The sequence below is a fragment of the Ips typographus genome, linkage group LG2, assembly GCF_016097725.1.
Source record: "Ips typographus isolate SLU linkage group LG2, UJ_Ityp_2.0, whole genome shotgun sequence".
Lineage (NCBI taxonomy): Eukaryota > Metazoa > Arthropoda > Insecta > Coleoptera > Curculionidae > Ips > Ips typographus.
Window position 1 is genome coordinate 953,229 of NC_138423.1, and position 27,847 is coordinate 981,075.

The 27,847-nt window shown below is 31.7% G+C and overlaps 3 protein-coding genes and 2 long non-coding RNA genes across 9 annotated transcripts; 4 read left to right on the forward strand and 1 right to left on the reverse strand.

Moving 5' to 3' along the window:
* Window positions 1–532: 532 nt before the first annotated feature.
* LOC145725129 (uncharacterized) lies at window positions 533–3,852 on the forward strand. The gene is made up of 3 exons (XM_081973757.1): window positions 533–683; window positions 1,275–1,471; window positions 3,626–3,852. Exons 1-3 carry the CDS (start codon window positions 675–677, stop codon window positions 3,774–3,776), a joined length of 357 nt encoding a protein of 118 aa, XP_081829883.1. The 5' UTR covers window positions 533–674; the 3' UTR covers window positions 3,777–3,852.
* A 963-nt stretch (window positions 3,853–4,815) lies between these two features.
* On the forward strand, window positions 4,816–20,931 carry LOC145724449 (uncharacterized). 3 transcript variants are annotated; one of them, XR_014177006.1, is made up of 3 exons: window positions 4,816–4,973; window positions 8,097–8,262; window positions 8,321–8,455. It is a non-coding gene; the product is annotated as an uncharacterized LOC145724449 (long non-coding RNA). The 3 variants fall into 3 exon arrangements; XR_014177007.1 differs by lacking the exons at window positions 8,097–8,262; window positions 8,321–8,455 and adding exons at window positions 20,573–20,738; window positions 20,797–20,931 and having other exon boundaries at window positions 4,845–4,973; XR_014177005.1 differs by lacking the exons at window positions 4,816–4,973; window positions 8,097–8,262; window positions 8,321–8,455 and adding exons at window positions 17,892–18,042; window positions 20,573–20,738; window positions 20,797–20,931.
* On the reverse strand, window positions 10,116–14,206 carry LOC145724448 (uncharacterized). 2 transcript variants are annotated; one of them, XM_081972723.1, is made up of 3 exons: window positions 14,091–14,206; window positions 10,465–10,574; window positions 10,116–10,399 (listed from the first exon to the last, which is right to left on the reverse strand). In XM_081972723.1, the coding sequence occupies exons 1-3, from the start codon at window positions 14,097–14,099 to the stop codon at window positions 10,258–10,260; spliced, it is 261 nt and encodes an 86-aa protein (XP_081828849.1). In that variant the 5' UTR covers window positions 14,100–14,206; the 3' UTR covers window positions 10,116–10,257. The 2 variants fall into 2 exon arrangements, with proteins under 2 accessions (XP_081828849.1, XP_081828848.1); XM_081972722.1 differs by lacking the exon at window positions 14,091–14,206 and adding an exon at window positions 10,628–10,766.
* On the forward strand, window positions 14,532–15,092 carry LOC145724447 (uncharacterized). The gene is made up of 2 exons (XM_081972720.1): window positions 14,532–14,749; window positions 14,912–15,092. Exons 1-2 carry the CDS (start codon window positions 14,547–14,549, stop codon window positions 15,024–15,026), a joined length of 318 nt encoding a protein of 105 aa, XP_081828846.1. The 5' UTR covers window positions 14,532–14,546; the 3' UTR covers window positions 15,027–15,092.
* A 2,713-nt stretch (window positions 20,932–23,644) lies between the features above and the next one.
* Window positions 23,645–27,757, forward strand: LOC145724892 (uncharacterized). 2 transcript variants are annotated; one of them, XR_014177114.1, is made up of 3 exons: window positions 23,645–23,805; window positions 27,377–27,530; window positions 27,587–27,757. It is a non-coding gene; the product is annotated as an uncharacterized LOC145724892 (long non-coding RNA). The 2 variants fall into 2 exon arrangements; XR_014177113.1 differs by having other exon boundaries at window positions 23,692–23,821; window positions 27,390–27,530.
* Window positions 27,758–27,847: the final 90 nt, after the last annotated feature.

Consider the following 27,847-nt stretch of genomic DNA (forward strand, 5'->3'; position numbering starts at 1 on the left):
TTATTTTTTTTTAACTACTTGAGGAGCATAAGGAAGATATTTGGACAGTTTAAAGAGCATATTGAAGGTGCAGTGAATGCTTTAGAGGCATTTGGACAAATCTATATGAGTTTAAAAAAAAAAATCATTCAAAAATTGAAAAAATGTCATTTTTGCAAAAAGTGAAATTTTGACAATTTTTTATTTTGCTCCAAGAAGGTTCCAATGAACAGCAAAAGGCATATTTATACCAAAAGACTTTTTTTTCAAATACACCCTGTATGGCAGGACACTGTCTTCTTCTAAAATAAACATTACAATATATCAATTTCTGACTAAATTTGAGATTGGTTGTTAATATTTCTCATGCATACAGGTAAGCTTTATACTCCAGTTTCCGTTTGTTGTAAAGGTTTTGTCAACAAAAATAATCACATTTTGCACGGAAGAACGGGGCGACGGCATCTTCTTTGTCAATTTAAAGCATAAACAATGAGAACCGCAAATAATGGCGAGGACGGCCAGAATTGACTGTAAAAAAAGACGAAAAACCAAGGTAGCATCCTGTCGTATAAAAACCGAGTGATTGTCACAAGAAACGCTAGAAACTTCAATCATCCAAAGGAAAATAGGTCAGTGATCTTCTGGTTAGTGTTGCAGTGATTACGTAGTAAAGCGCAAGTAATTGTGGAATCATGTTCAAAGTAAGTAATTACCCTACAAAAATTATCGCATTACTAAAATATTTTCAAAATTAATTTCAAATATTTGATCAGTTTGGATTTTTTTTTGGATTTCTCGATGACTAATTAAATAAAATTAATTTTTGTTGTAAATGTTATTTTACCTAATTTAAAATTGCACTTTAGACAAAAATTGAATTTTTTGACTTTTTGAAAAATCATTCGCAGGAAATTCGTACAAAATATTATTAATATTGTACAAAAAGCAAACATTTTCAGAGATATTCAGGATATATGAAGACAAAAATGATGTGACAATATTCAGGATGACTACTGTGTCATTTAATAAACATTCAACAAAAGCAAAATGGTTTTTATATGGTAAGTCTACATGTGCAGAATTTGTGTGGATAAATCAAAGCACAGTGAGTAATTTGTGATTGGTCAAAAAAAGCACCTTTCAGCTTGCTACTTTTTTTTGACCAATCACAAACAACGAGCACAGAGTGCCTTGATTTAAACGAATGCTGGCACATCTGGACTTGTCATCAATCTAAAATAGGAATTTGTCAAATCAACATCTGTTTCAACTCTAAAATCTAGCGTTTTCAGGAATTCTTAGTATTAACTGCAGTAGTGCTAGTATTGTGCCATGGAGCTCCGGCTGAAGAAACCAAATCTGATTCTGCAAATCAGCAGGATGAACCGGCAGTACCAGCAGCAGCATCCCCAGAAGCTCCGAAAGTAGACGCAGTTCCCAATGCAGATGATTTGAATACTGATGCTAGCGCATGGGGAGGTTGGGGAAGGTAACTATCATTTTCGTATTTATCTTCTGACTATTCAGAATCACACAAATATACTGTAATTTCGGTTTACTTACCTAATATTATCAAAACTTTCAATAATTTGATCCAGCATTAGATGTTAGTTTATTAAAATTGTTAGAGGGGAAATAGCATCTACCAACATTTGTCCTAATGTTGGTACACTGGACCTTTCCAGCAACTTTGATATACTATCTCAAAATCAGGTAATTCTCTATAAGTCCATCAATTCAGTATGCGTTTATAGTTCAGTTAATAGAGAGTCCTAGAAATTTTTTCTTTATATCATGGTAATAGAAGAGCTACTAAAAAGTGTTGATAAAGAAAAATCTAGAAAATTTCATGCTCTACAATATTATATTTAGATGGTTTGTCCTTAAGGTCCTCTTCAAGGAATGACAGGCTAAAAAGTGACAGAATACACCAAAGTGGTATTTTTCAATCAATTTTATTTTTGAAGTGAGCGTAGCTCTCTTACTTAAACAGCTATTAAAAAGTGTTAATAAACAAAAATCTAGCAAATTTTATGCTCTACAAGATTGCCTTTAGTTGTTTTGTCCTTAAGGTCCTCCTCAAGGAATGACAGGCTAAAAAGTGACAGAATACACCAAAGTGGTATTTTTCAATTAGTTTGATTTTTTAGGTGAGCGTAGCTCCGTTACTTAAAGAGCTATCAAGAAGTGTTAATAAACAAAAATCTAGCAAATTTTATGCTCTACAAGATTGCCTTTAGGTGTTTTGTCCTTAAGTTCCTCTTCAAGGAATGACAGGCTAAAAAGTGACAGAATACACCAAAGTGGTATTTTTCAATTAATTTGATTTTTTAGGTGAGCGTAGCTCCGTTACTTAAAGAGCTATCAAGAAGTGTTATTAAACAAAAATCTAGCAAATTTTATGCTCTACAAGATTGCCTTTAGGTGTTTTGTCCTTAAGTTCCTCTTCAAGGAATGACAGGCTAAAAAGTGACAGAATACACCAAAGTGGTATTTTTCAATTAATTTGATTTTTTAGGTGAGCGTAGCTCTGTTACTTAAAGAGCTATCAAAAAGTGTTAATAAACAAAAATCTAGCAAATTTTATGCTCTACAAGATTACCTTTAGGTGTTTTGTCCTTAAGGTCCTCTTCAAGGAATGACAGGTTAAAAAGTGACAGAATACACCAAAGTGGTATTTTTCAATTAATTTGATTTTTTAGGTGAGCGTAGCTCCGTTATTTAAAGAGCTATCAAAAAGTGTTAATAAACAAAAATCTAGCAAATTTTATGCTCTACAAGATTACCTTTAGGTGTTTTGTCCTTAAGTTCCTCTTCAAGGAATGACAGGCTAAAAAGTGACAGAATACACCAAAGTGGTATTTTTCAATCAATTTTATTTTTGAAGTGAGCGTAGCTCTCTTACTTAAACAGCTATTAAAAAGTGTTAATAAAGAAAAATCTAGAAAATGTAATGCTCTACAATATTATATTTAGGTGGTTTGTCCTTAAGGTCCTCTTCAAGGAATGACAGGTTAAAAAGTGACAGAATACACCAAAGTGGTATTTTTCAATTAATTTGATTTTTTAGGTGAGCGTAGCTCCGTTATTTAAAGAGCTATCAAAAAGTGTTAATAAACAAAAATCTAGCAAATTTTATGCTCTACAAGATTACCTTTAGGTATTTTGTCCTTAAGGTCCTCTTCAAGGAATGACAAGCTAAAAAGTGACAGAATACACCAAAGTGCTATTTTTCAATTAATTTGATTTTTCAGGTGAGCTCCGTTATTTAAGGAGCTATCAAAAAGTGTTAATAAAAAAAGAGTTTTAGCAAATTTCCTTGAAAGATCAATGTACCTAATTATTAAATGATGACAACATATTATCATTTCCAAATGCTTATTTTTTTTAAAAAACCTAAAAAGTGCCTCCAGAAGGTGCCATAGATTTTCCAAAAAAATGGAAAAAATAAATAAAAAATTAGACTTTTTCGATTTTCGTCGGATGTGATTGAAATGTTTTAATTTTTTTTTAAATAAATTAAAAGTATAAAGCTTAACTTTGCCTCCATTTAACTAAAGCTCTGTCAACTCTACTTTCTGAGGTAGCAATGCTAATGCATCGAATTTGTAACACCCTGTATTTACTGTAAATCATTTTCTAGTTATGGAGGCGGCAGCGGCTGGGGCGGAGGACTAGGAAGCGGTTGGGGTAGAGGCTGGGGCGGTAACTTGGGCGGATGGGGAGGCGGCTACAAAACTGGAGGATGGGGAGGAGGTTGGGGCGGCTGGGGCAAAGGTTGGGGAGGATACTAGTTAAACGATAATACCTTCATATGTTTGTATTGTATTAATTAAAATTTGTATTAAATACTGGTTTTGTCAAAAAGTAGATTTTGTTTCCTTACCCCAAGTTATTTGTATTGTATTGTACTCTAGTAATAAATTACACTTTGTCATTTATACAAAAAATCAACAATTGGCCTTTTTTATAAAAATCTTCCATTTTAGCAAAGTTATAAATATTCAATTAATGGGGAAAAAAACAATAACATGTATTATTATGGTAATTGCTAATATTTGCATATCGCCAACGAATAACATATAATCTAATAAAGCAGGCAACGGACGACGAATTATAATATAATATTAGTATATATTATCTAGTATATTAGCAAAATATGTAAAGCTTCTCTTTAATAACCATATACACACTGAAACTATAATATACAGAGTGTCTTCTACGTCAAAAAATAAGCCTGTAGTTTTCTATATAAACTATACTCAGGAAATGCTTTGTTAAGGAAATACAGGGTGTCAAAAACTCATATTTTTTAAGTAACAAAACTTTGTTTTTTTGTGGTATTACAAATTTAAATTGTCTGTTCAGTTTAGAAACTTTTTTTCGGTAAATGTCACCGTTTTTCAGATATTTTCCAAAAAGTGAATTCATACTAATCTAATTTTGTTGTTGATTAGGCGTAATTTTTGTTTGTAGACAGTTTGGAGAAAAAGTGATTTTAGTAATAAAAAGTGTTTTAATAATTACTTTTTAAATATAATTTAATGATTTTAACCTGATTTCTTTCTATAATAGCAGAGGAAACCAATCTATTGTTGCTTTTGGTTTTTAAAAATGAAAATTCACTTTCACCTGTAATGTGTGCTTTAATTTAATTATATTAATTTTTTATTTAAGTATAAATCCTACAGACACAATAAACCTCTTTAAAACTGTTAAATTTCATTAAAAATCTATAATGATACTTATATTATGTTTTCGTTCCCCGTCCGTTGCCGTCTTTAGAGTTTTCCATCCAAAACATTTCTGAAAATCGCCAGCGAGAATAATTGCTACCTAATTAAGATTTCCACTAATAACAAACAACTTAAATCACTATAAATACAGTTTCAAGACATCTTGTGCTTCAAAACAGTGTTCAACCTAAACTTTGCCATATTAACCATTTCAGTTTATATTTTGTTATCAACATGTTCAGAGGTCTCATTTTGGTAAGTTACATTTTGTGTTGTGTGCTTGTAATTGTTGTATAATTGCAAAAAAGTCAATTGGTATAATTCCTAACTAGTGTGCACGATGGTTGGATATGGACAAGTGTGGACAAGACACTTTGCCCAAGACTTAGGAATACTATTTTCCCATGCTTTATTTATTTTTCTCCATAATTATTAACTTTATTTTAAATATTGTTGACTTTATATATATATTTTTTTAAATATCCATCCGGCAGCACTGTAAATTGGAACACACAGCACCGTTGCCACCTTTCATCTTATTTTGTAACCTACAAATTTGATAATCTAACGACAATGTAAAACTTGGATTTTTTTGTTTTAATTTAACCACGTTTTCACATTGTTTTCTGGAAGTCCAAAGATTTTATATCGACTAATCTAACCCACTGATAAAGTGACAATCTGTCAACACTGCAAATTGTAAAAACTGTCAATACAAAGTTTATAGGGCTTTCTAAATCAGCATTACCGATAAAATAAATAATTTATTTTACCAGTAGGTGTATATTACTGGTAAGTTATAAATACTGTGTTTCTGGAAGTTCAAATTTCGATACCGCTTTTCTCGCTGACTGTACCAAATTTTGTAGTGTTTTTTCATGCTATTGCATAGGCAATTTAATGAGGATTTCAAAAATGTGCTTAAAACAGTCATTTTCTCACTCCAAGTGGGATTTACAGGCGATTTTGTCTCTGACTGTCTTTCAAACTGTGTTTCAGGCAGTTCAAAATTTGACACCGCTTTTCTCTCTGACTGTACCAAATGTGGTAGGGCTTTTCATGCTGTTAGATAGGAAATTTAATGAGGATTCCAAAACTGTTATTTTCTTACTTCAATTGGGTTTTACAGGCAATTTTGTCCCTAAGTTGTCATTTCGAACTGTGTCTCTGGCAGCTCAAATTTTGACACTGCTTTTCTCCCTGACTGTATCAGATTTTGTAGTGTTCTTTTTTGTTATTAAATAGAAAATTTAATGAGGATTTCAAAAATGTACCTAAAACTGTCATTTTCTTACTCCAAGTGGGTTTGACAAACAATCTTGTCTCTGACTGTCGTTTCAAACTGTATTTCAGGCAGTTCAAAATTTGACACCACTTTTCTCCCTGACTGTATCAAATTTTGTAGTATTTTTTCAAGTTATGGAATAGGAAATTTAACGAAGATTCCAAAAATGTGCTTAAAACAGTCATTTTCTCACTCTAAGTGTGTTTTACAGGCGATTTTGTCACTGACTCCTTTCAAACGGTGTTTCTGACAGTTAAAATATTGACACCGCTTTTCTCCCTGACTGTACCAACATTTTGTAGTGTTTTTCATGTTATTGGATAGGAAACTTAATGAGGATTCCAAAAATGTGCTTAAAACTATCATTTTCTCACTCCAAGTGAGTTTTACAGGCAATTTTGTCTCTCTGTCAATTCAAACTGTGTTTCTGGCAGTTCGAAATTTTGACACCGCTTTTCTCCCTGACTGTACTAAATTTTGAAGTGTTTTTCATGTTATTGAACAGGAAATTTAATAAAGATCCCAAAAATGTGCTTAAAATAGTCATTTTCTCACTCCAAGTGGGTTTTACAAGCCATTTTGTCACTGACTGTCCTTTCAAACTGTGATTCTGATAGTTCAAATTTTGACACCACTTTTCTTCCTGACTGTACCAAATTTTTGTAGTGTTTTTTCATGTTATTGGATAGAAAATTTAATGAAGATCCCAAAAATGTGCTTAAAACAGTAATTTTCGTACTCGAAGTTGGTTTCACAACCAATTTTGTTTTTGACTGTCCTTTCAAACTGTGTTTCTGTTATTTCAAACTTTGACACCGCTTTTATTCTTGTACAGTCAGGAATATTTCAGGAAATGTTTGTAGTGTTTTCTCATGTTTTTGGATAGAAAATTTATTGAGGATTCCACAAATGTGCTTAAAACTGTCATTTTCTCACTGCAAGTGGGTTTGACAAACAATTTTGTCTCTGACTGTCAACCTGTGCTCAAAAGTTGCAAAAATCAGGATTTAGAATAAATTTGTTGCTGTATTCGGGGGTAATATCCCTAGTGCATTTAATTTTTCCGGAAAAATTCGGAAAAAACGAGTTTCTAAGTAATTTGTTAAAACAAACGAGTATTCCAATTTTTCCACAGGAAAAATTAGATGCACGAGGGATATTTGGTAAGATTATTTCCTGAGTTAAATAAACATTTTATTTTAATTAAAACAATAAGAACAATAATTAATAAGAACAATAACTTTCAAGATAGAAAGGGTAACACTATTCTTTATGTTGTTGTGAGGAGTGTGCAATTTTTTCGATTTTTTTTCCGGAAAAACTGCTGACAGCTAAGTTGAGAGTTGTTGACAAGTGATTTTTCCACTTAAAATTTACATTTGTTATACTAATTCTTGATAGCGATTGGTCAAAATTGATAGGAAGGAAATAATCGATACAAAACGTGTTTCTGAAATTGATGATAGTTATTTTAACAGTGGTCACGTGACTGTCTTACTAAATTATTCCCCAAAGACCACGTGTTATCTGTCACAAATAATGTTAAAATTTACGAGTATATTGAATTTGCAAGAATTCAGTTTGCAGTTTAACAGAGTTTTTGAAACAAGACGTGTTTCTGAGATTTATGACAGTTATTTTGACAACTGTCAGTAAATTAGTGGTAAATTACATATTGTTTGAATAATATTATAAAAATTATTTAATGATATAATTATTAGTGATAAATCAAAATCGCTAAAACAATAATTAAATCAAATGTCAGTCTTTCACACTTTTAGAGCTTTATGATTATAAAATTATTATTATTTGTAATTTAAGTGTGACCTTTAATGACAAAACCCTTCTTTTGTGTCGTAGTTTATTATTTTAGTCGCAAAATGCAGTATAAAAATACGTTGTCCTGTGTAAACGTTATATTTTGCAGTTTAGAAACTAATTAATGATAAATACAAACACATCAATAAAAAGGTGCCCTAATAATGTCTTATTATCTAAACTAAATTCGGATTGGTTAAGCGGCAAATGTCAAATGTGTCAAATGAAGTGTAGTAGTTTTTGAGACACACTGTATGGTTTCCATTTGTTTTCAGATTGTTGCCTGTTTGGTTCTGTCAATTCTGACGTTCCAAACTGTCAATGGGGACGCAATACCAGAGGCAGACCCTCAACATAACGGAGGACATCATAGAGGGGGAGGTTATGGTGGCGGAAATTATGGTGGTGGACACCATGGAGGAGGATATGATAGAGGACATGGTGAGTGTAGCATGACAACGAATGTAAGATGAAATTGATTTTATTTTTTTAATTTTAGGTTATCAGCATGGAGGCCATCATCATGGCTGATCACTTTGTTTTCAGAATAATGCATACTCGAAACAGGATCAAATAATATAATAATGTATTCTGTTATCGATAATTTGTGTTTGTAAATAAACATTTTGTTTAATCTATGTATTTTTATTACATACAAAGCAAAACTATAATTTTGAAGATAAAGATTAGTTTAGTTGAACTGTATGTTAGTTCAACAGTGATTTGTCGTGTTTGTTCTTTGGAGACCATATTTATCTTTTTATGTTAATAATTCAAAATATACAGATTTTCTTGTTTATAAATATTAAATTAAACGGACAAAATATTAATTTGACAGTAAAGTCTAGAGAGATTTTTCTACATAATAAATTATAATATATGTATAGACCATATATACAGACATATACAGGGTGGTCCGTTTATGTTTGCCAAAAACGATGCTAAAACATGATTATTCCACGAAACAAGTGTTAATAAAATGTTGATTTTGTATATAATTCAAATCTTCAAAAAACAATGCAATCGATACGGTTTTGAATGTGACGTTTACTTCTTTGTTTGTCACATTCAAAACCAAGTAACTGTCCGTTGCATTGTTTTGTCATCCTATTTTTGTGTAAATTTCCCTATAGATCATTAAAAGACTGATTGTCCAGTGGTTGACAAATGAGTAACAAATTTACAACTTATTTATTAAAAAGTAGCCTTTTCTAAAAAATTCCATTTGAAGCTTTTTGTCACTTTTTTTAATTATGTTTAAATTATGACAGAAATAATATGTTTTTGAGATGAATTAAATGACGCGAATCTGAAAAATATTATTATTTAAATAATTTGTACTTTACTGCTCCAAATAACAGAAACACGTTTTGATCGCCTTGATTTTTGCCACTTTTTGGGCACAAGTTGACAATCAGAGACAAATCTGTTTGTCAAACCCACTTGGAGTTAGAAAATGACAGTTTTAAGCACATTTTTGAAATCCTCATTAAATTTTCTATTAATGACAAAAAAGAACACTACAAAATCTGATACAGTCAGGGAGAAAAGCAGTGTCAAAATTTGAGCTGCCAGAGACACAGTTCGAAAAGACACTTAGGGACAAAATTGCCTGTAAAACCCAATTGATGTAAGAAAATAACAGTTTTAAGCACATTTTTGGAATCCTCATTCAATTTTCTATCTAACAGCATGGAAAGCCCTACAAAATTTAGTACAGTCAGGGAGCAAAGCGGTGTCAAAATTTAAACTGTCAGAAGTACAGTGTGAAATGACAGTCTGAGACGAAAACGACTGTAAAACCTACTTGGAATAAGAAAATTACTGTTTTAAGCACATTTTTGGAATCTTCATTAAATTTCCTATCCAACAACCTGAAAAATGCTACAACATTTGGTACAGTCAGGGAGAAAAGCGGTGGCAAAGTTTAAACTGCCAGAAACCCAGTTTGAAAGGACAGTCAGGGGCAAAATCGCCTGTAAAACCCACTTGAAATAAGAAAATGACCGTTTTGAGCACATTTTTGGAATCTTCATTAAATTTCCTATCGGATAACCTAAAAAAATACCACAAAATTAGGTGCAGTCAGGGAAAAAAACGCTGTCAAAGTTTGAACTCCCAGAAACAGAGTATCCGTAAAATTTTAGGACAAATTTTGACAATCGTGACAGATATCACGTGAGTTTTGGAGGATAATGTAGCTAAAATTTGCCAAAATTGCACTTTTCACAAATGGGGAGGAGGTTGGGGCGGCTGGGGCAAAGGTTGGGGAGGATACTAGTTAAACGATAATACCTTAATATGTTTGTATTGTATTAATTAAAATTTGTATTAAATACTGGTTTTCTCACGAAGTAGATTTTGTTTCCTTACCCCAAGTTATTTGTATTGTTTTGTACTCTAGTAATAAATTACACTTTGATTTAAGAAACCTTTTTAACACTTTTTTCCACTACAACCCCCACCACCGCCTCCAAAGTAGTAGTTCAACCCTTGCTGAATCACGTATCCTATGATCAAGTTTTGGATAGGACGATTTCCACCACCGTGATGATGATGATGTCCACCTCCTCCAGAGCTGCATTTATTACGTTATTTAGTTTATTGTTGTTCAGCAAATAGGTATATATTTTTTTAACTCACTTTGATAGGAATCCGAAAAACTTTGGTCTATCTTCCGGTTTAGGCAGAGGAAAAGTGAGTGTCCTTGCTGTGAGGCATCCAATAAAGAGTACAATATGCATGAGATACGTCTAAAATGTAAACATTGATTATAACATTTAACACCAAATTAAAAAGAACACACAGTTTTCAACACAATAATATTATTTAGCATAGTTTCGGGCCTATAAGAATCCATCATCAGGAACTATTAGAAGAATTAAACTACGTTACAAATGTACTTAACCAGTAATAAAGAAAAATGGTAAAACGTTGTCTCTTTCTATTTAATAGCATCAAAAAATTTTGAACATTAGGAATTTAAATACTTACAATTTTGTTACTTTTTTAAATTTTGTCCCATTATTAATCAATTAATCTAACGTAACCTAACCTAACTTATAAGTCTAGGAATGGAAGTGTGTCAATGCTATTTTAACTATTTTTTAACATCAATTGTTTTATCCTGTTAACATGAAAACTTGACAGTTAAAAATTCATTTTTTAGTGTCACGTGACTTAAACGTGACGTTTTTTAAACATCAATTTTTTTTTCTGTTGACATTTTAACTTTGACAGTTTCAAACTTAATTTTTCCAGTGCCACGCGACTGTTTTACTAAATTTAAATTTTGACAGTTTAAATTTGCCATCCCAGACAATTTTCAAGTTCAAAACTGCATCACTTGGGGTCACGTGACTGCTTTAATAATAATTATTTTAAAACTTTTTTCAATTTGAATTTTGACACTTTCAATTTGCCATCCCAGACAGTTTTCAAGTTGAATACTGTATTAAGGTCACGTGACTGTTTTGACTATTTTTTTAACATCAATTTTGTTATTCATCAATATATCCGATTTCGATTTGAAACCACAATTTCAACTGATTTGAAAATTTCTTGCTTTAAACCAATTTTTGCTTAATAACTCAGAAATGATGAAAGTTATGAAAAATTTGAGAGAGAGCAAAAATGTTCAAAAAGAACTGCTAAACTCATCCCTAGAAGTTTTACAGTTTGTAAAATTTCCGTAACTCTAACCGTTTTCGAGATATGCAAGTTTTTTGACTTTTTTTGAAACTTAAATAAAAAAATTCTAAATTTTGAATTTTTGTGTTTTTTTTTTGGTTTTAGATGCAAAATGCATTCTAAACATTTTTGGTCTCTCGCAAAATTTCCGTAACTCTAACCGTTTCCGAGATATTGGACTTTATTTTGAAACGTGCAATCAAAAATTTTCAAAATTGTGTATCTCGGTTATTTTTTGGATTTTAGCAGCCAGAAAAAAGCGGAAAATATTGGATTTAAGCTATTCTTTATTTTTGGTTTCTTTAATAATTTGCGTAGCTCTAACCGTTTTGGAGATATTTGACTTTTTTGGTCTGAAAATTTTGAAAATCCGTATCTCGGTTATTTTTTGAGTTTTAGTTATCCCGTTGACCTTTCAACTTTGACAGTTTTAAATTTAATTTTTTCAGGATAAGGTGACCATTTTATTTAATTTGAATTTTGACAGTTTAAATTTGCCGCAACATTTTCAAGTTTAAAACTGCATTACTTGGAATCACGTGACTGCTTTAATAATTTAAAAACTTAATTTTTTTAATTTGAATTTTGACAGATTCAATTTGTCGTTCCAGGCAATTTTTAAGTTCAATACTATATTTATTAGAATCACGTGACTGTTTTGACAATTTTTTAAATATCAATTTTTTTATTCTGTTGATATTTCAACTTTATCAATTTCAAATTTAATTTTTTCAGAGTCACCTGACTGTTTTATTTAATTTAAACTTTGACAAATTTAATTTGATGGTCCAGAAAATTTTCAATTTTAAAACTGTATTCCTTAGGGTCACGTGACTGTTTTGACTATTTTTCAAACATCAATTTTGTGATCCTGTTGGCATTTGACAGTTTTAAATTAATTTTTTTTAGGGTCGCTTTCAGTATACAGGGTGTGCAAGAAAATTATGGTGGTTTACTATTTTTTTCACCCTGGACGCAATTTTTAAGATAGAATTTTTTACTCTACACCACTGGAAAGAAGAGCTCAAAACGGTTCTTTTAGTTTTAGTTTAGTAGGTGAACCTCCTTGAACTCCCAAAAATAACTGAGTTACAGGATGTTTCAATTTGAAACCACAATTTCAACTGAAATTTGTTGCATCAAATCAGTTTTTGCTAAATAACTCAGAAACGGTGAAAGTTACGAAAAATTTGAAAGAATATAAAAATGTTCGTAGAGAAATTTTAAACCTATCCCTAGAAGTTTTACAGTTCGTCAGTGCTGCTACTATACAGGGGGTGTATGAAAATTGTAGGAATTCGGATTTTGTGGTCACTCTGTATGCAATTTTTGAGATAGAATTTTTTACTCTACACCACTGGAAAGAAGAGCTCAAAGCGGTTCTTTTGAGTGGTTGAACCACCCTGAACTCCCAAAAATAACTGAGTTACAGGATGTTCCGATTTGAAACCACAATTTCAACTGATTTGAAAATTTATTGCATAAAATCAGTTTTTGCTAAATAACTCAGAAACGATGAAAGGTACGGAAAATTTGAGAGAGAACAAAAATGTTCAAAAAGAACTGCTAAACTCATCCCTAGAAGTTTTACAGTTCGTCAGGGCTGTTACTATACGGGGGGTGCATGAAAATTGTAGGGATTCGGATTTTGTGGTCACTCTGTATGCAATTTTTGAGATAGAATTTTTTACTCTACACCACTGGAAAGAAGAGCTCAAAACGGTTCTTTTGAGTGGTTGAACCACCTTGAACTCCCAAAAATAACTGAGTTACAGGATGTTCCGATTTGAAACCACAATTTCAACTGATTTGAAAATTTATTGCATAAAATCAGTTTTGGCTAAATAACTCAGAAACGATGAAAGGTACGAAAAATTTGAGACAGAACCAAAATGTTCACAAAGAACTGCTAAACTCATCCCTAGAAGTTTTACAGTTCGTCAGGACTGTTACTATACGGGGGGTGCATGAAAATTGTAGGGATTCGGATTTTTTGGCCACTCTGTAGGCAATTTTTAAGATAGAATTTTTTGCTTTACACTGCTGGAAAGAGGAGTTCAAGACGATAAATTTGAGTGGTTCAACCTTCCTGAATTCCTAAAAATAACTGAGTTACAGGATGTTTCAATTTGAAACCACAATTTCAACTGATTTGAAAATATGTTGCTTCAAACCAATTTTTGCTAAATAACTCAGAAACGATGAAAAATTTGAGAGAGAGCAAAAATGTTCAAAAAGAACTGCTAAACTCATCCCTAGAAGTTTTACAGTTCGTCAGTGCTCCTACTATACAGAGGATGCAGAAAAAATGTAGTAATTCAGAAATCAGATCAAATTCAGGAAAATTATATCTTTTCAGCAAATTTCAATTAGACCAATCAATTTATTGGTCAAATTGGAATTTACTGGTGAAATTGTCACACTGAATTTTAATTTTCCAATTTTACTTTACCTTAACGCATATATTATGAAACACCTTGTATAACCACTTAACACTAACTCATCCTGTTTATTTTAAAAAAGCGTCCGGTGTTTTACTCAACTACAACTAAAGTAGAACTTAACATAGGAATACTCACAAAACGCATGACTTCGTTTAACTTCAAACTATTTAAAAAAAAATCGATACGTGTAGATTCAATAGTATAATCGAAACTGAATCTTGAAATCGAGAAGCGTTCTCGTATAATGTGGTAATTTTACGAGAGAGAAATTTTCAAATTTACAATCTGGTAGAATTTCTTATGCAATGGACTGATTGTGACAGTCATCCGGCTCTGGGATGGCTTGTATAATCTTCAATGTTAAAATAACCGCTAATCATAAAAAACCCAAGTTATTAACAGTTTTTGGTACTACTGGTCATGAAGTGATAGTAGGAAAGCATACCTATATAAAGCACTTGTGGTAAAAGGTCAATGTCAGAAACGCCAGATTATGTAAGAGTCGTTAACTACATCAGCTTACATAAAGAGAAATTTCGGCCTGGCCCCCTATAAAAGAATTTTAAAGATCGATTTTTCTGAACAAACATCATGACGTCAAACGTAACCATAACCTCAAAAAACATCTGGTGTAGTTTTTTCCTGGTGCTCGTTCTGGGTGGTTTTACCAAGCCGGTTTTGAGCCACCCAGTATCGTCCCCTGAAGAAAAGAACCCGAAACTATTAGGACTTGGAGTTGGAGTTGTACTGGGAGGATTATTCACTAATGCAGCCCTTCATGGAATGGATGGGGGGTAAGTTATTAAAGCTATATATGCATTAAGAATTGCGGCTTGGGATTGGTCAAAAAAAGCTGCTTTTTTGACCAATCGCAAACAACCGGCAGTGCTGTGATTAACGCAAATGCTGCACATGTAGAATATGAGACTTTTTACAATACTTTCTAAATAATTTAGGTGGAATTCTGGTTATGGTGGAGGGCACAATAACAGGCCCCATAGACCCCATCACAAACCAGGTCATGGGGGTGGACATCATGGTGGAGGCCTTCTGAATTATTGGACTCGATGAATAGTTGATGATATAGTTGTTTAATTAAGACACACTTGGAGTGAGAAAATGATTGTTTTAAGTACATTTTTGGAACTTTTCTTACATTTCCTATCTAATGACAAAAGAAAAACATTTTTTTTAAAGTAATTTTTAAGATTTAATATCTCGGGAACGTGAGGAGCTAAAGAGTGGAGTTTTGGCTCATTTTGTAATATTTTTTATTCCAACCTATCAAAAATACAAAAAATTACAGTTTTGACAAAAAGTGCATTTTTGCCAATTTTTTTGCTCTATAAGGGTTCCAATAAATAGCAAAGGGTATATACCCTTATATACCCCTTATAATTACACTAAAGGACCTTAAATTAAGTGAAATAAATACAAAAATGCACTTAGAATTAGGAGTCTTCTTATACTACTATTTGAAATTTAATATCGCGGTAACATGAAGAGTTAAAGAGGACAGTTTCGGCTCATTTTGTAGTATTTTTTATCCTCTTTCTAATTTCGTTTTAGTGAAATCTATAAGAGTTAAAATAAAAAAGTTACAGCCATTCAAAAATTTAAAAAATTCCATTTTTACAAAATTTTAGCAATTTTTTTTTTGCTCCAGGACAGTTCCAATGCGGGGGGTATTTCGAGTCTTTTTTAAGTACTAAATTCACTTGGAGTGCGAGAATGGCTGTTTTTGAGCACATTTTTGTAATTTCCATTAATTTTCCTATCTAATAACATAAAAGAACAGTGACAAATTATGATTAGTCACGTTTAACCATCTACACGAACCTGTACTATGCCGGTTTTCTTAATGAATCATCTTGTAAATTTACAAATTGTATGATGTTTGTTGATTTTCTTGTACCTCTTTCGTAAAATGCCAACAGTTTAAAGACCCTACTCGACAGGTGTGCCTTTTACTTTTGCTTTTATGTTGTACCCGGGAATACCATTATTATGCATTATAGCAGAAATGTTTGTGAAACGGTCTGGCTTGGAATAAAAATAACATATAATATGTAATTATTATAAAAAGTCGTTAATTTTTTCGTTTTTGAAGAACAAAAGTTTGTATTAGTTTTGTAATTTTAATGTAGTTATTTTCATAACGAGTGCGGAAAGTGATACTTTCCGCACCCTGACCAAAGTTGCCCAACCGAGCGGGAAAAGCACTTTCCGCACCTGATAGGAACATCATTTTTTCTACGAGCGCTTACAATAATTAGAAAAAAACAATAATTGAAAATAAATAATAAATTAAATTATATACTATATTCCGAAGAAACATGTTAAGAAAATTTTTTAAATTTTCACACAAGTTTCAATTGTGCACTTTTGAACATTTTTAAAAACTTTTGCTCATATTTGCGCTATTTCCAGACACTGTTCAATTTTGCTCGACAGATTTGGACATATTTAAACATTCGTAAACCTTTCTAGACATTTTCTACATTGCTAGACATTTTTGAACATGTCTAGAAAATTATGTGCCTTCTTTATTAAAAGTTGAAAGACACTTGAACATTATTAAACATATTGAGATAATTTTAATCAGTTTTAAATATTTTCAGATACTTTTCTACATTGTGAGACAATTTTTCCAATTGTTTGACAGTTATGAACATTTCTGACTCTTTTGAACATATCTAGACAGTTTTGACCTTAAAATTATGTAATTTACGACAGTTTTTAGTGGCAACCTTTAAAAAATGCAATTTTGATAAATGACATTCCACGTCAAATTTTTACCATTAACTTAAAGCTATTAGGCAACAAACAAAAATTAAAAGTCAGAAATTCAGTTTGGTGGTGCGTTATACATAAAATTTCATATTTCATAAAAGATTTTTTAACAAAATTTTGAGCAGATTTCATATATAGTAGTCTTTACCCAAATTCAATTGTGTGCAAGGCAGAAACAGATCAATATGGGAAAATGCTACTTTGCATATGCAAAAATTTGCGCAAAGTAGCTTGTTTGTGGTCATTTATACAAAAAATCAACAATTGGCCTTTTTTATAAAAATCTTCCATTTTACCAAAGTTATAAATATTCAATTTATGGGGAAATAAACAATAACATGTATTATGGTAATTGCTAATATTTGCATATCGCCAACTAATAACATGTAATCTAATAAAGCAGGCAACGGACGACGAATATAAAATAATATAAGTAGTATATTATATCTAGTATATTAGCAAAATATGTAAAGCTTCTCTTTAATAACCATATACACACTGAAACTATAATATACAGTGTCTTCTACGTCAAAAAATAAGCCTGTAGTTTTCTATATAAACTATACTCAAGAAATGCTTTGTTAAGGAAGGGGGTGTCAAAAACTCATATTTTTTAAGTGACAAAACTTTTGTTTTTTTGTGATATTACAAATTTAAATTGTCTGTTCAGTTTAGAAACTTTTTTTCGGTATCTGTCACCGTTTTTCAGTTATTTTCCAAAAAGTGAATTAATACTAATCTAATTTTGTTGTTGATTAGGCGTAATTTTTGTTTGTAGACAGTTTGGAGAAAAAGTGATTTTAGTAATAAAACAGTGTTTTAATAATAACTGTTTAATAATAATTTAATGATTTTAGCCTGATTTCTTTCTATAATAGCAGAGGAAACCAATCTATTGTTTCTTTTGGTTTTTAAAAATGAAAATTCACTTTCACCTGTAATGTGTGCTTTAATTTAATTATATTAATTTTTTATTTAAGTATAAATCCTACAGACACAATAAACCTCTTTAAAACTGTTAAATTTCATTAAAAAACTATAATGATACTTATATTATGTTTTCGTTCTCCGTCCGTTGCCGTCTTTAGAGTTTTCCATCCAAAACATTTCTGAAAATCGCCAGCGAGAATAATTGCTACCTAATTAAGATTTCCACTAATAACAAACAACTTAAATCACTATAAATACAGTTTCAAGACATCTTGTGCTTCAAAACAGTGTTCAACCTAAACTTTGCCATATTAACCAGTTCAGTTTATATTTTGTTATCAACATGTTCAGAGGGTTCATTTTGGTAAGTTACATTTTGTGTTGTGTGCTTGTAATTGTTGTATAATTGCAAAAAAGTCAATTGGTATATTTCCTAACCAGTGTGCACGATGGTTGGATATGGACAAGTGTGGACAAGACACTTTGCCCAAGACTTAGGAATACTATTTTCCCATGCTTTATTTATTTTTCACCATAATTATTAACTTTATTTTAAATATTGTTGACTTTATATATATATTTTTTTAAATATCCATCCGGCAGCACTGTAAATTGGAACACACAGCACCGTTGCCACCTTTCATCTTATTTTGTAACCTACAAATTTGATAATCTAACGACAATGTAAAACTTGGATTTTTTTGTTTTAATTTAGCCACGTTTTCACATTGTTTTCTGGAAGTCCAAAGATTTTATATCGACTAATCTAACCTACTGATAAAGTGACAATCTGTCAACACTGCAAATTGCCAAAAACTGTCAATACAAAGTTTATAGGGCTTTCTAAATCAGCATTACCGATAAAATAAATAATTTACTTTACCAGTAGGTATATTACTGGTAAGATATAAATACTGTGTTTCTGAAAGTTCAAATTTTGACACTGCTTTTCTCCCTGACTGTATCAGATTTTGTAATGTTCTTTTTTGTTATTAAATAGAAAATTTAATGAGGATTTCAAAAATGTGCCTAAAACTGTAATTTTCTTACTCCAAGTGGGTTTGACAAACAATTTTGTCTCTGACTGTCCTTTCAAACTGTGTTTCAGGCAGTTCAAAATTTGACACCGCTTTTCTCCCTGACTGTACCAAAATTTTGAAATGTTTTTCATGTTATTGAACAGGAAATTTAATAAAGATCCCAAAAATGTGCTTAAAACAGTCATTTGCTCACTCCAAATGGGTTTTACAGGCGATTTTGTCACTGACTGTCCTTTCAAACTGGGTCTGGCAGTTTAAACTTTGTCACCGCTTTTCTCCTTGACTGTACCAAATGTTGTAGGGCTTTCCATGCTGTTAGATAGAAAATTTAATGAGGATTCCAAAAATGTGCTTAAAACTGTTATTTTCTTACTTCAATTGGGTTTTACAGGCAATTTTGTCTAAGTGGCTTAAACTGTGATTTTTGCAGTTCAAACTTTGACATTGCTTTTCTCCCTGACTGTACCAAAATGTTGTAGTATTTTTTCAAGCTACCAAATTGGAAATTTAATGAAGATTCCAAGAATATGCTTAAAACAGTAATTTTCTTACTCCAAATGGGTTTTACAGGCAATTTTGTTTCTAACTGTCTTTTCAAACTGTGTTTCTGGCATTTCAAACTTTTCAACACCGCTTTTCTCCCTAACTGTACCAAATTTTGCAGTGTTTTTTCATGTCATTTGATAGGAAATTTAACGAGGATTTCAAAAATGTGCTTAAAATAGTCATTCTCTCACTCCAAGCGGGTTTTACAAGCGATTTTGTCACTGACTGTCCTTTCAAACTGCGATTCTGATAGTTCAAATTTTGACACCACTTTTCTTCCTGACTGTACCAAATTTTTGTAGTGTTTTTTCATGGTATTGGATAGAAAATATAATGAAGATCCCAAAAATGTGCTTAAAACAGTAATTTTCTTACTCGAAGTTCGTTTCACAGCCAATTTTGTTTTTGACTGTCCTTTCAAACTGTGTTTCTGTTATTTCAAACTTTGACACCGCTTTTCTTCCTGACTGTACCAAATTTTTGTAGTGTTTTTTCATGTTATTGGAGAGAAAATTTAATGAGGATTCCACAAATGTGCTTAAAACTGTCATTTTCTCACTGCAAGTGGGTTTGACAAACAATTTTGTCTCTGACTGTCAACCTGTGCTCAAAAGTTGCAAAAATCAGGATTTAGAACAAATTTCTTGCTGTATTCGATACAAAACGTGTTTCTGAAATTGATGATAGTTATTTTAACAGTGGTCACGTGACTGTCTTACTAAATTATTCCCCAAAAACCACGTGTTATCTGTCACAATTGTTAAAATTTGTATCGAATTTTAGTTATATTTAGTTTAATTAAAGTTTAACAGAGTTTTTTAAACAAGACGTGTTTCTGAGATTATTCATCAGTAAATTAGTGGTAAATTACATATTGTTTAAAAAATAATATAAAAATTATTTAATGATATAATTATTAGTGATTAATCAAAATCGCTAAAACAATATTTAACAAATCAAATCAGCCTATTATTCAGTCTTTCTTTTAGAGCTGTATGATTTTCAAAATTATTATTATTTGTAATTTAAGTGAGACCTTTAATGACAAAAACCTTCTTTTGTGTCGTAGTTTATTATTTTCAGTATAAAAATACGTTGTCCTGTGTAAACGTTATATTTTGCAGGTTAGAAACTAAATTATGATAAAAACAAACACATCAATAAAAACGTGCCCTAATAATGTCTTATTATCTAAACTAAATTTGGATAGGTTAAGCGGCAAATGTCAAATGTGTCAAATGTGTCAAATGTGTCAAATGAAGTGTAGTAGTTTTTGAGACACACTGTATGGTTTCCATTTGTTTTCAGATTGTCGCGTGTTTAGTTTTGTCAATTCTGACGTTCCAAACTGTCAATGGGGACGCAATACCAGAGGCAGACCCTCAACATTACGGAGGACATCGTAGAGGGGGAGGTTATGGTGGCGGACATTATGGTGGTGGACACCATGGAGGAGGATATGGTAGAGGACATGGTGAGTGTAGCATGACAACGAATGTAAGATGAAATTGATTTTATTTTTTTAATTTTAGGTTATCAGAATGGAGGTCATCATCATGGCTGATCACTTTCTTTTCAGAATCATGCATACTCGAAACAGGATCAAATAATATAATAATGTATTCTGTTATCGATAATTTGTGTTTGTAAATAAACATTTTGTTTAATCTATGTATTTTTATTACATTAAAGCAAAACTATAATTTTGAAGATAAAATTAGTTTAGTTGATCAGTATGTTAGTTCATCAACAGTGATTTGTCGTGTTAACTCTTTGGAGACCATATTTATCTTTTTATGTTAATAATTCAAAATATACAGATTTTCTTGTCTATAAATATTTAATTAAAAACAAAATATTAATTTGACAGTAATGTCTAGAGAGATTATTCTACATAATAAATTATAATATATAGAGCATATATACAGACATATACAGGATGGTCCGCTTATGTTGGCCAAAAACGATGCTAAAACATGATTATTCCACGAAACAAGTGTTAATAAAATGTTGATTTTGTATATAATTCAAATCTTCAAAAACAATGCAATAGACATGGTTTTGAATGTGACGTTTACTTCTTTGTTTGTCACATTCAAAACCAAGTAACTGTCCGTTCCATTGTTTTGTCATCCTATTTTTGTGTAAATTTCCCTATAGATCATTAACTGACTAATTGTCTAGTTGTTGACAAATGAGTAACAAACTTACAACTTATTTATGAAAAAGTAGCCTTTTCTAAAGAAATTGCATTTGCAGCTTTTTGTCACTTTTTTTTATTATGCTATGTTTAAATTATGACAGAAATAATATGTTTTTGAGATGAATTCAATGACGCGAATCTGAAAAATATTATTATTTAAATAATTTGTACTTTACTGCTCCAAATAACAGAAACACGTTTTGTATCGCCCTGATTTTTGCAACTTTTTGAGCACAGTTTGACAGTCAGAGACAAAATTGTTTGTCAAACCCACTTGGAGTAAGAAAATGACACATTCTCATTAAATTTTCTATTAATAACAAAAAAGAACACTACAAAATCTGATACAGTCAGGGAGAAAAGCAGTGTCAAAATTTGAGCTGCCAGAGACACAGTTCGAAAAGACACTTAGGGACAAAATTGCCTGTAAAACCTAATTGAAGTAAGAAAATAACAGTTTTAAACACATTTTTGGAATCCTCATTAAATTTTCTATCTAACAGCATAGAAAGCCCTACAAAATTTAATACAATCAGGGAGCAAAGCGGTGTCAAAATTTAAACTGCCAGAAACCCAGTTTGAAAGGACAGTCAGGGGCAAAATCGACTGTAAAACCCACTTGAAATAAGAAAATGACCGTTTTGAGCACATTTTTGGAATCTTCAATAAATTTCCTATCGGATAACCTAAAAAAATACCACAAAATTAGGTGCAGTCAGGGAAAAAAAACGCTGTCAAAGTTTGAACTCCCAGAAACAGAGTATCCGTAAAATTTTAGGACAAATTTTGACAATCGTGACAGATATCACGTGACTTTTGGAGGATAATGTAGCTAGGCAATCACGTGACCAATGTCAAAATAACTGTCGTAATTCTCAAAAAAAACGTTTTGTTTAGAAAACTTTTCTATGCCCTGATTTTTGCAACTTTTTGAGTACCGGCTGACAGTCAGAGAGAAAATTGCTTGTCAAACGCATTTAAAGAGAGAAAATGACCGTTTTGAGTACATTTTTGGAATCTTTATTAAATTTCCTATCGGTTAACCTGAAAAAATACCACAAAGTTAGGTGCAGTCAGGGAAAAAAAACGCTGTCAAAGTTTGAACTCCCAGAAATACAGTATGTGTAAAATTGTAACACAAATTTTGACAATTGTGACAGATATCACGTGGCTTTTGGAGGATAATTTAGCTAGGCAGTCACGTGACCAATGTCAAAATAACTGTCATAAATCTCAAAAACCCCTTTTGTATCGAATACTGCAAGAAAACTTTTCTATATCCTGATTTTTGTAACTTTTCAGCCTAGTTTGACAGTCAAGGACAAAACTGATTGTTAAACCCACTTGAAGTGAGAAAGTGACAGTTTTAAGCACATTTTTGGAATCCTCATTTAGTTTCCTATTCAATAACTTGAAAAAACACCACAAAATTTGGCACATTCAGGAAGGAAAGCGATGTCAAAGTTTAAATTGCCAGAAACCCAGTATTCGTAATTTACCGGGAAAATTTTCTTGGTAAAGTAAAATATTTACTACCGGTAATTTCTCCATCACTACTTAATAGTATACTAAATATGCTAAAATGAAAATTTTCCTGAATAGGGAGAATAACTGTCAAAAACTTGTCATTACCATTGTCAAATTTGTCATTGTTACTGTTACTGCATGCAATCTAATGAGATAACTTAAGACATCTAAATTTAATGATTAAAAGTAGATTAACCCTTAATTTGGACTGATATTGGATGTTTGATACAACTACTTAAAAAACGATTTTTTTTCTTTAATTTTTTAGATTTTCCACTTTTTCCCAAAAATTACCGGAAAAATGTTAAAAATTTCCGAATATTTTACATCCCTGATTAAGATAACGCCGAAAATTTTATACTAAGTGGTAAAGCAAATAATACGTTTTAGTCTAAAACTCGTTTTACAACCGACAATCTGTCGAGGTCTATAAAAGTCTCAAATTAAGTGTTTCTTTTTTAAAATTGATTGGACGTAAACACTTAACAGCTATAACAATATTCAAAGTCTTTTGCAGTCTGACTAATATTTTAGACTTTAGCACCCAATTAGTTCGACCGAGTAAAGTTCGATCATAGTTAAAGAACAAGATCAGGTTTTAAACCCGAGAAGACCGAAGAATTAAATCGTTTTTTTTTTAATAACCTTTGTAAACTACCTGTGCTAACAATGTAACCCGTTAGACCTCTTAAAATTTTAGGATATATAAAGCCGTTATTTGGCAACAGTTGCTCATTAATGTTTTGGCGATTCAAGTAATTTTGGCTAGAAATAATAAGTGATTGTATACAAAATGCGGTACTTTTCTTTGGTAAGTTGCTTATTATGTTTGTTTTTTTCCCCATGTGTGTGGTAAAGTGACTTTCCGCACTCACTTTAATTTTCGAGAATACACATTTAGGTCAAAAAAACACAGTTTTGCAAACCAATTTCTAATTCTAAAATTCTGCTTTATAATATGTAATCAAATTTCATATTCTGCTACTTCTTTGTTTCTTCCTCTAAGTGTTCAGTTGCAGTTTCAAATTTAAATTTCAGCAAATTTCTTAAAATATTTTTCTTGTTTGTGAGTCAATCACCCTGTATATTGTTACTTCATTCAATCCTGCTTACTCTAAATTACAGAGTGGCCTAAAAAGCAGCAAAAAGAATCATTTGCTTTCTGAGATATTTGCTGTCAAATTTAATTTTAACTTTGTGTAAAAAGTGCTTGAAAAGCAACATTACTGCATTCAAAGTGGCGAAATCATGAAGTTTCAAATAGGACACCCAGTATATTGCTACGTCATTCAATCCTGCTTGCTCTGATTTACACAGTGGCTTAAAAAGTAGCAAAAAAATTATCTGCTGTCAAATTTGGTTTTAACTTCCGGTAAAAAGTGCTTGAAAATTAACAGTACTGCATTTACAGTGACAAAACCCAATAATTTCAAATAGGACACTCTGTATATTGTTACGTCGTTCAATACTGCTTAACAGAGTGGCTGATTTACAGAGTGGCCTAAAAAGTAGCAAAAAAAGTCACTTGTTTTCTGAAAAATCTGCTGTCAAATTTGGTTAATTAACTTCCTGTAAAAAGTACTTGATAAGCAACATTACTGCATTCAAAGTGACGAAAACAGAAAGTTTCAAATAAGACACCCTGTATATTGTTATGTCATTCAATCCTGCTTGCTCTGATTTACAGAGTGGCCTAAAAAGTAGCAAAAAAGTCAATTTTTTTCTGAGAAATCTGCTGTCAAATTTAGTTAATTAACTTCCTGTAAAAAGTACTTGATAAGCAACATCACTGCTTTCAAAGTGACAAAATCGAAACATTTCAATTAAGACATCCTGTATATTGTTACGTCGTTTAACCCTGCTTGCTCTGATTTACAGAGTGACCCAAAAAGTACTAAAAAAAATCATCTGCTGTCAAATTTGGTTAATTAACTTCCTGTAAAAAGTAATTGAAAACCAACATTACTGCATTCAAAGTGACGAAAACAGAAAGTTTCAAATAAGACACCCTGTATATTGTTATGTTATTCAATCCTGCTTGCTCTGATTTACAGAGTGGCCTAAAAAGTAGCAAAAAAAGGCAACTGCTTCCTGAGAAATCTGCTGTCAAATTTGGTTTTAATTTCCACTAAAAAGTACTTGATAAGCAACATCACTGCTTTCAAAGGGACAAAATCGAAAAATTTCAATTAAGACATCCTGTATATTGTTATGTCGTTTAACCCTGCTTGCTCTGATTTACAGAGTGACCCAAAAAGTACTAAAAAAAATCATCTGCTGTCAAATTTGGTTAATTAACTTCCTGTAAAAAGTAATTGAAAACCAACATTACAGCATTCAAAGTGACGAAAACAGAATGTTTCAAATAAGACACCCTGTATATTGTTATGTTATTCAATCCTGCTTGCTCTGATTTACAGAGTGGCCTAAAAAGTAGCAAAAAAAGGCAACTGCTTCCTGAGAAATCTGCTGTCAAATTTGGTTTCAACTTCCAGTAAAAGGTGCTTGAAAATCAACATTACTGTATTCAAAGTGACGAAACCAGAAAGTTTCAAATAAGACACCCTGTATATTGTTACGTCATTCAATTCTGCTTGCTCTGATTTACAGAGTGGCCTAAAAAGTAGCAAAAAAAGTCAACTGCTTTCTGAGAAATCTGCTCTCAAATTTGGTTTTAATTTCCACTAAAAAGTACTTGATAAGCAACATCACTGCTTTCAAAGTAACAAAATCGAAAAATTTCAGTTAAGACATCCATTGTTACGTCGTTTAATCCTGCTTGCTCTGATTTACAGAGTGACCCAAAAAGTAACAAAAAAAATAATCTCCTGTCAAATTTGGTTAATTAACTTCCTGTAAAAAGTAATTGAAAACCAACATTACTGCATTCAAAGTGACGAAAACAGAAAGTTTCAAATAAGACACCCTGTATATTGTTATGTTATTCAATCCTGCTTGCTCTGATTTACAGAGTGGCCTAAAAAGTAGCAAAAAAAGTCAACTGCTTTCTGAGAAATCTGCTGTCAAATTTGGTTTTAAGTTCCAGTAAAAGGTGCTTGAAAATCAACATTACTGTATTCAAAGTGACGAAAGCAGAAAGTTTCAAATAAGACACCCTGTATATTGTTACGTAATTCAATCCTGCTTGTTCTAAATTACAGAGTGACCTAAAAAATATAAAAAGAAAATCATCTGCTTTCTGAGAAATCTGATTCAAATTTGGTTAATTAAGTTCCTGTAAAAAGTACTTGAAAATCAACATTACTGCATTCCAAGTGACGAAAACAGAAAGTTTAAAATAAGACACCCTGTATATTGCTACGTCATTCAATCCTGCTTGCTTTGATTTACAGAGTGGCCTAAAAAGTAGCAAAAAAAGTCAACTGCTTTCTGAAAAATCTGCTGTCAAATTTGGTTCTAACTTTCTGTAAAAAGTGCTTGAAAAGCAACATCACTGCTTTCAAAGTGACAAAACCCAAAAATTTCAAAGGGAACACTTTGTATATTATTACTTGAATTTGATTCTGCTTGCCCGGATCTACACAGTGGCTTTAAAAGTGTAATACAAAAATTGTTTCGTTCCTGAGATATTTTAGATCAAATTTGGCTGCATTTAAGGTAAAAAAACTTAAATCGATTCTGTTTGCCCAGATCTACACAGTGGCTTAAAAATTGCAATACAAAAATCATTTGCTTTTTGAAATATATGTTGCCAAATTTAGTTTTAACTTCCATTTAAAGTGACAAAACTCAAAAATTTCAAATAGGACACTCTGTATATTATTACTTAAAGCGATTCTGCTTGCACATATCTACACAGTGATCTAAAAAGTACGACACAAAAATTGTCTGATCTCTAAAATATTTTCGGAAATATTTGTCGTCAAATTTAGTTTTAACTTCCCTGCAAAATTGCTCGAAAAATTGCATTTAGAGTGGCAAATCCCAAAAATTTCAAATAGCACACTGTGTATATTATTATGTCAATTAATTCTGCTTGCCCAGATCTACACAGTGGCCTAAAAAGCTTCAATCCAAACAGTGAATGTTAAAGTGTTAAAGTTGCGAAAAGAGGACTTAACACTTGGTTGTAGGTAAAGTAAAGTACTTACACGTGCTCTAAAGCATTTTACGCACTCATCAAATTACATATTGTATTTCGTACGTAAAATGCTTCTTACAGTACTAGTTACGTAATACTATTAACACATACTAGTGTATTTTTTTGGATTTTGTAAAATACAGAAAGTTTGTATTTGATTTTAAGAATAAATGACTCAAAAATTATCATTACGGCTCTTGTCTTCATTACGTCCCTCCGCAACTTCTGATATTTATTGTACACCCGGTATATTGACATTTTTTTACTGCACGTTTTCCAGATTCTGGTTATAGCAGTGATATGTTCGACATTAGTTGATAGTAGTCCTATACCAGTGCCGGTAGCTGACCCACAACACCATGGAGGTTTTGGAGGCTTTGGCGTAGGCGGATTTGGAGGAGGTCACCACGGAGGTTTTGGAGGTGGAGGTTTCGGTAAACTTTGTTATCTGTTACATTACGGTTTATATTAAAACTGCTTTTTACTGAAGGACCTGCGGCTTATGGCGGATTCGGTCAAGGTGGTTTTGGAGGTTACGGAGGATACGGCGGAGGCGGTTTTGGCGGTGGAGGTTTTGGCGGACCTTACGGTGGATTTTACGGCTGATTGTGACCAAAATTGCGATGTTTAAATAAAAAATAAATTAAATTTTTCTATTATAGCTGCTGTGTTCTTTAGTTTATTCAAGTTTTTAAGTTTCCTTAGATTTTACCACTTAATTTGGCATTTTCTTGGAAAGTTTTCCTCCTCC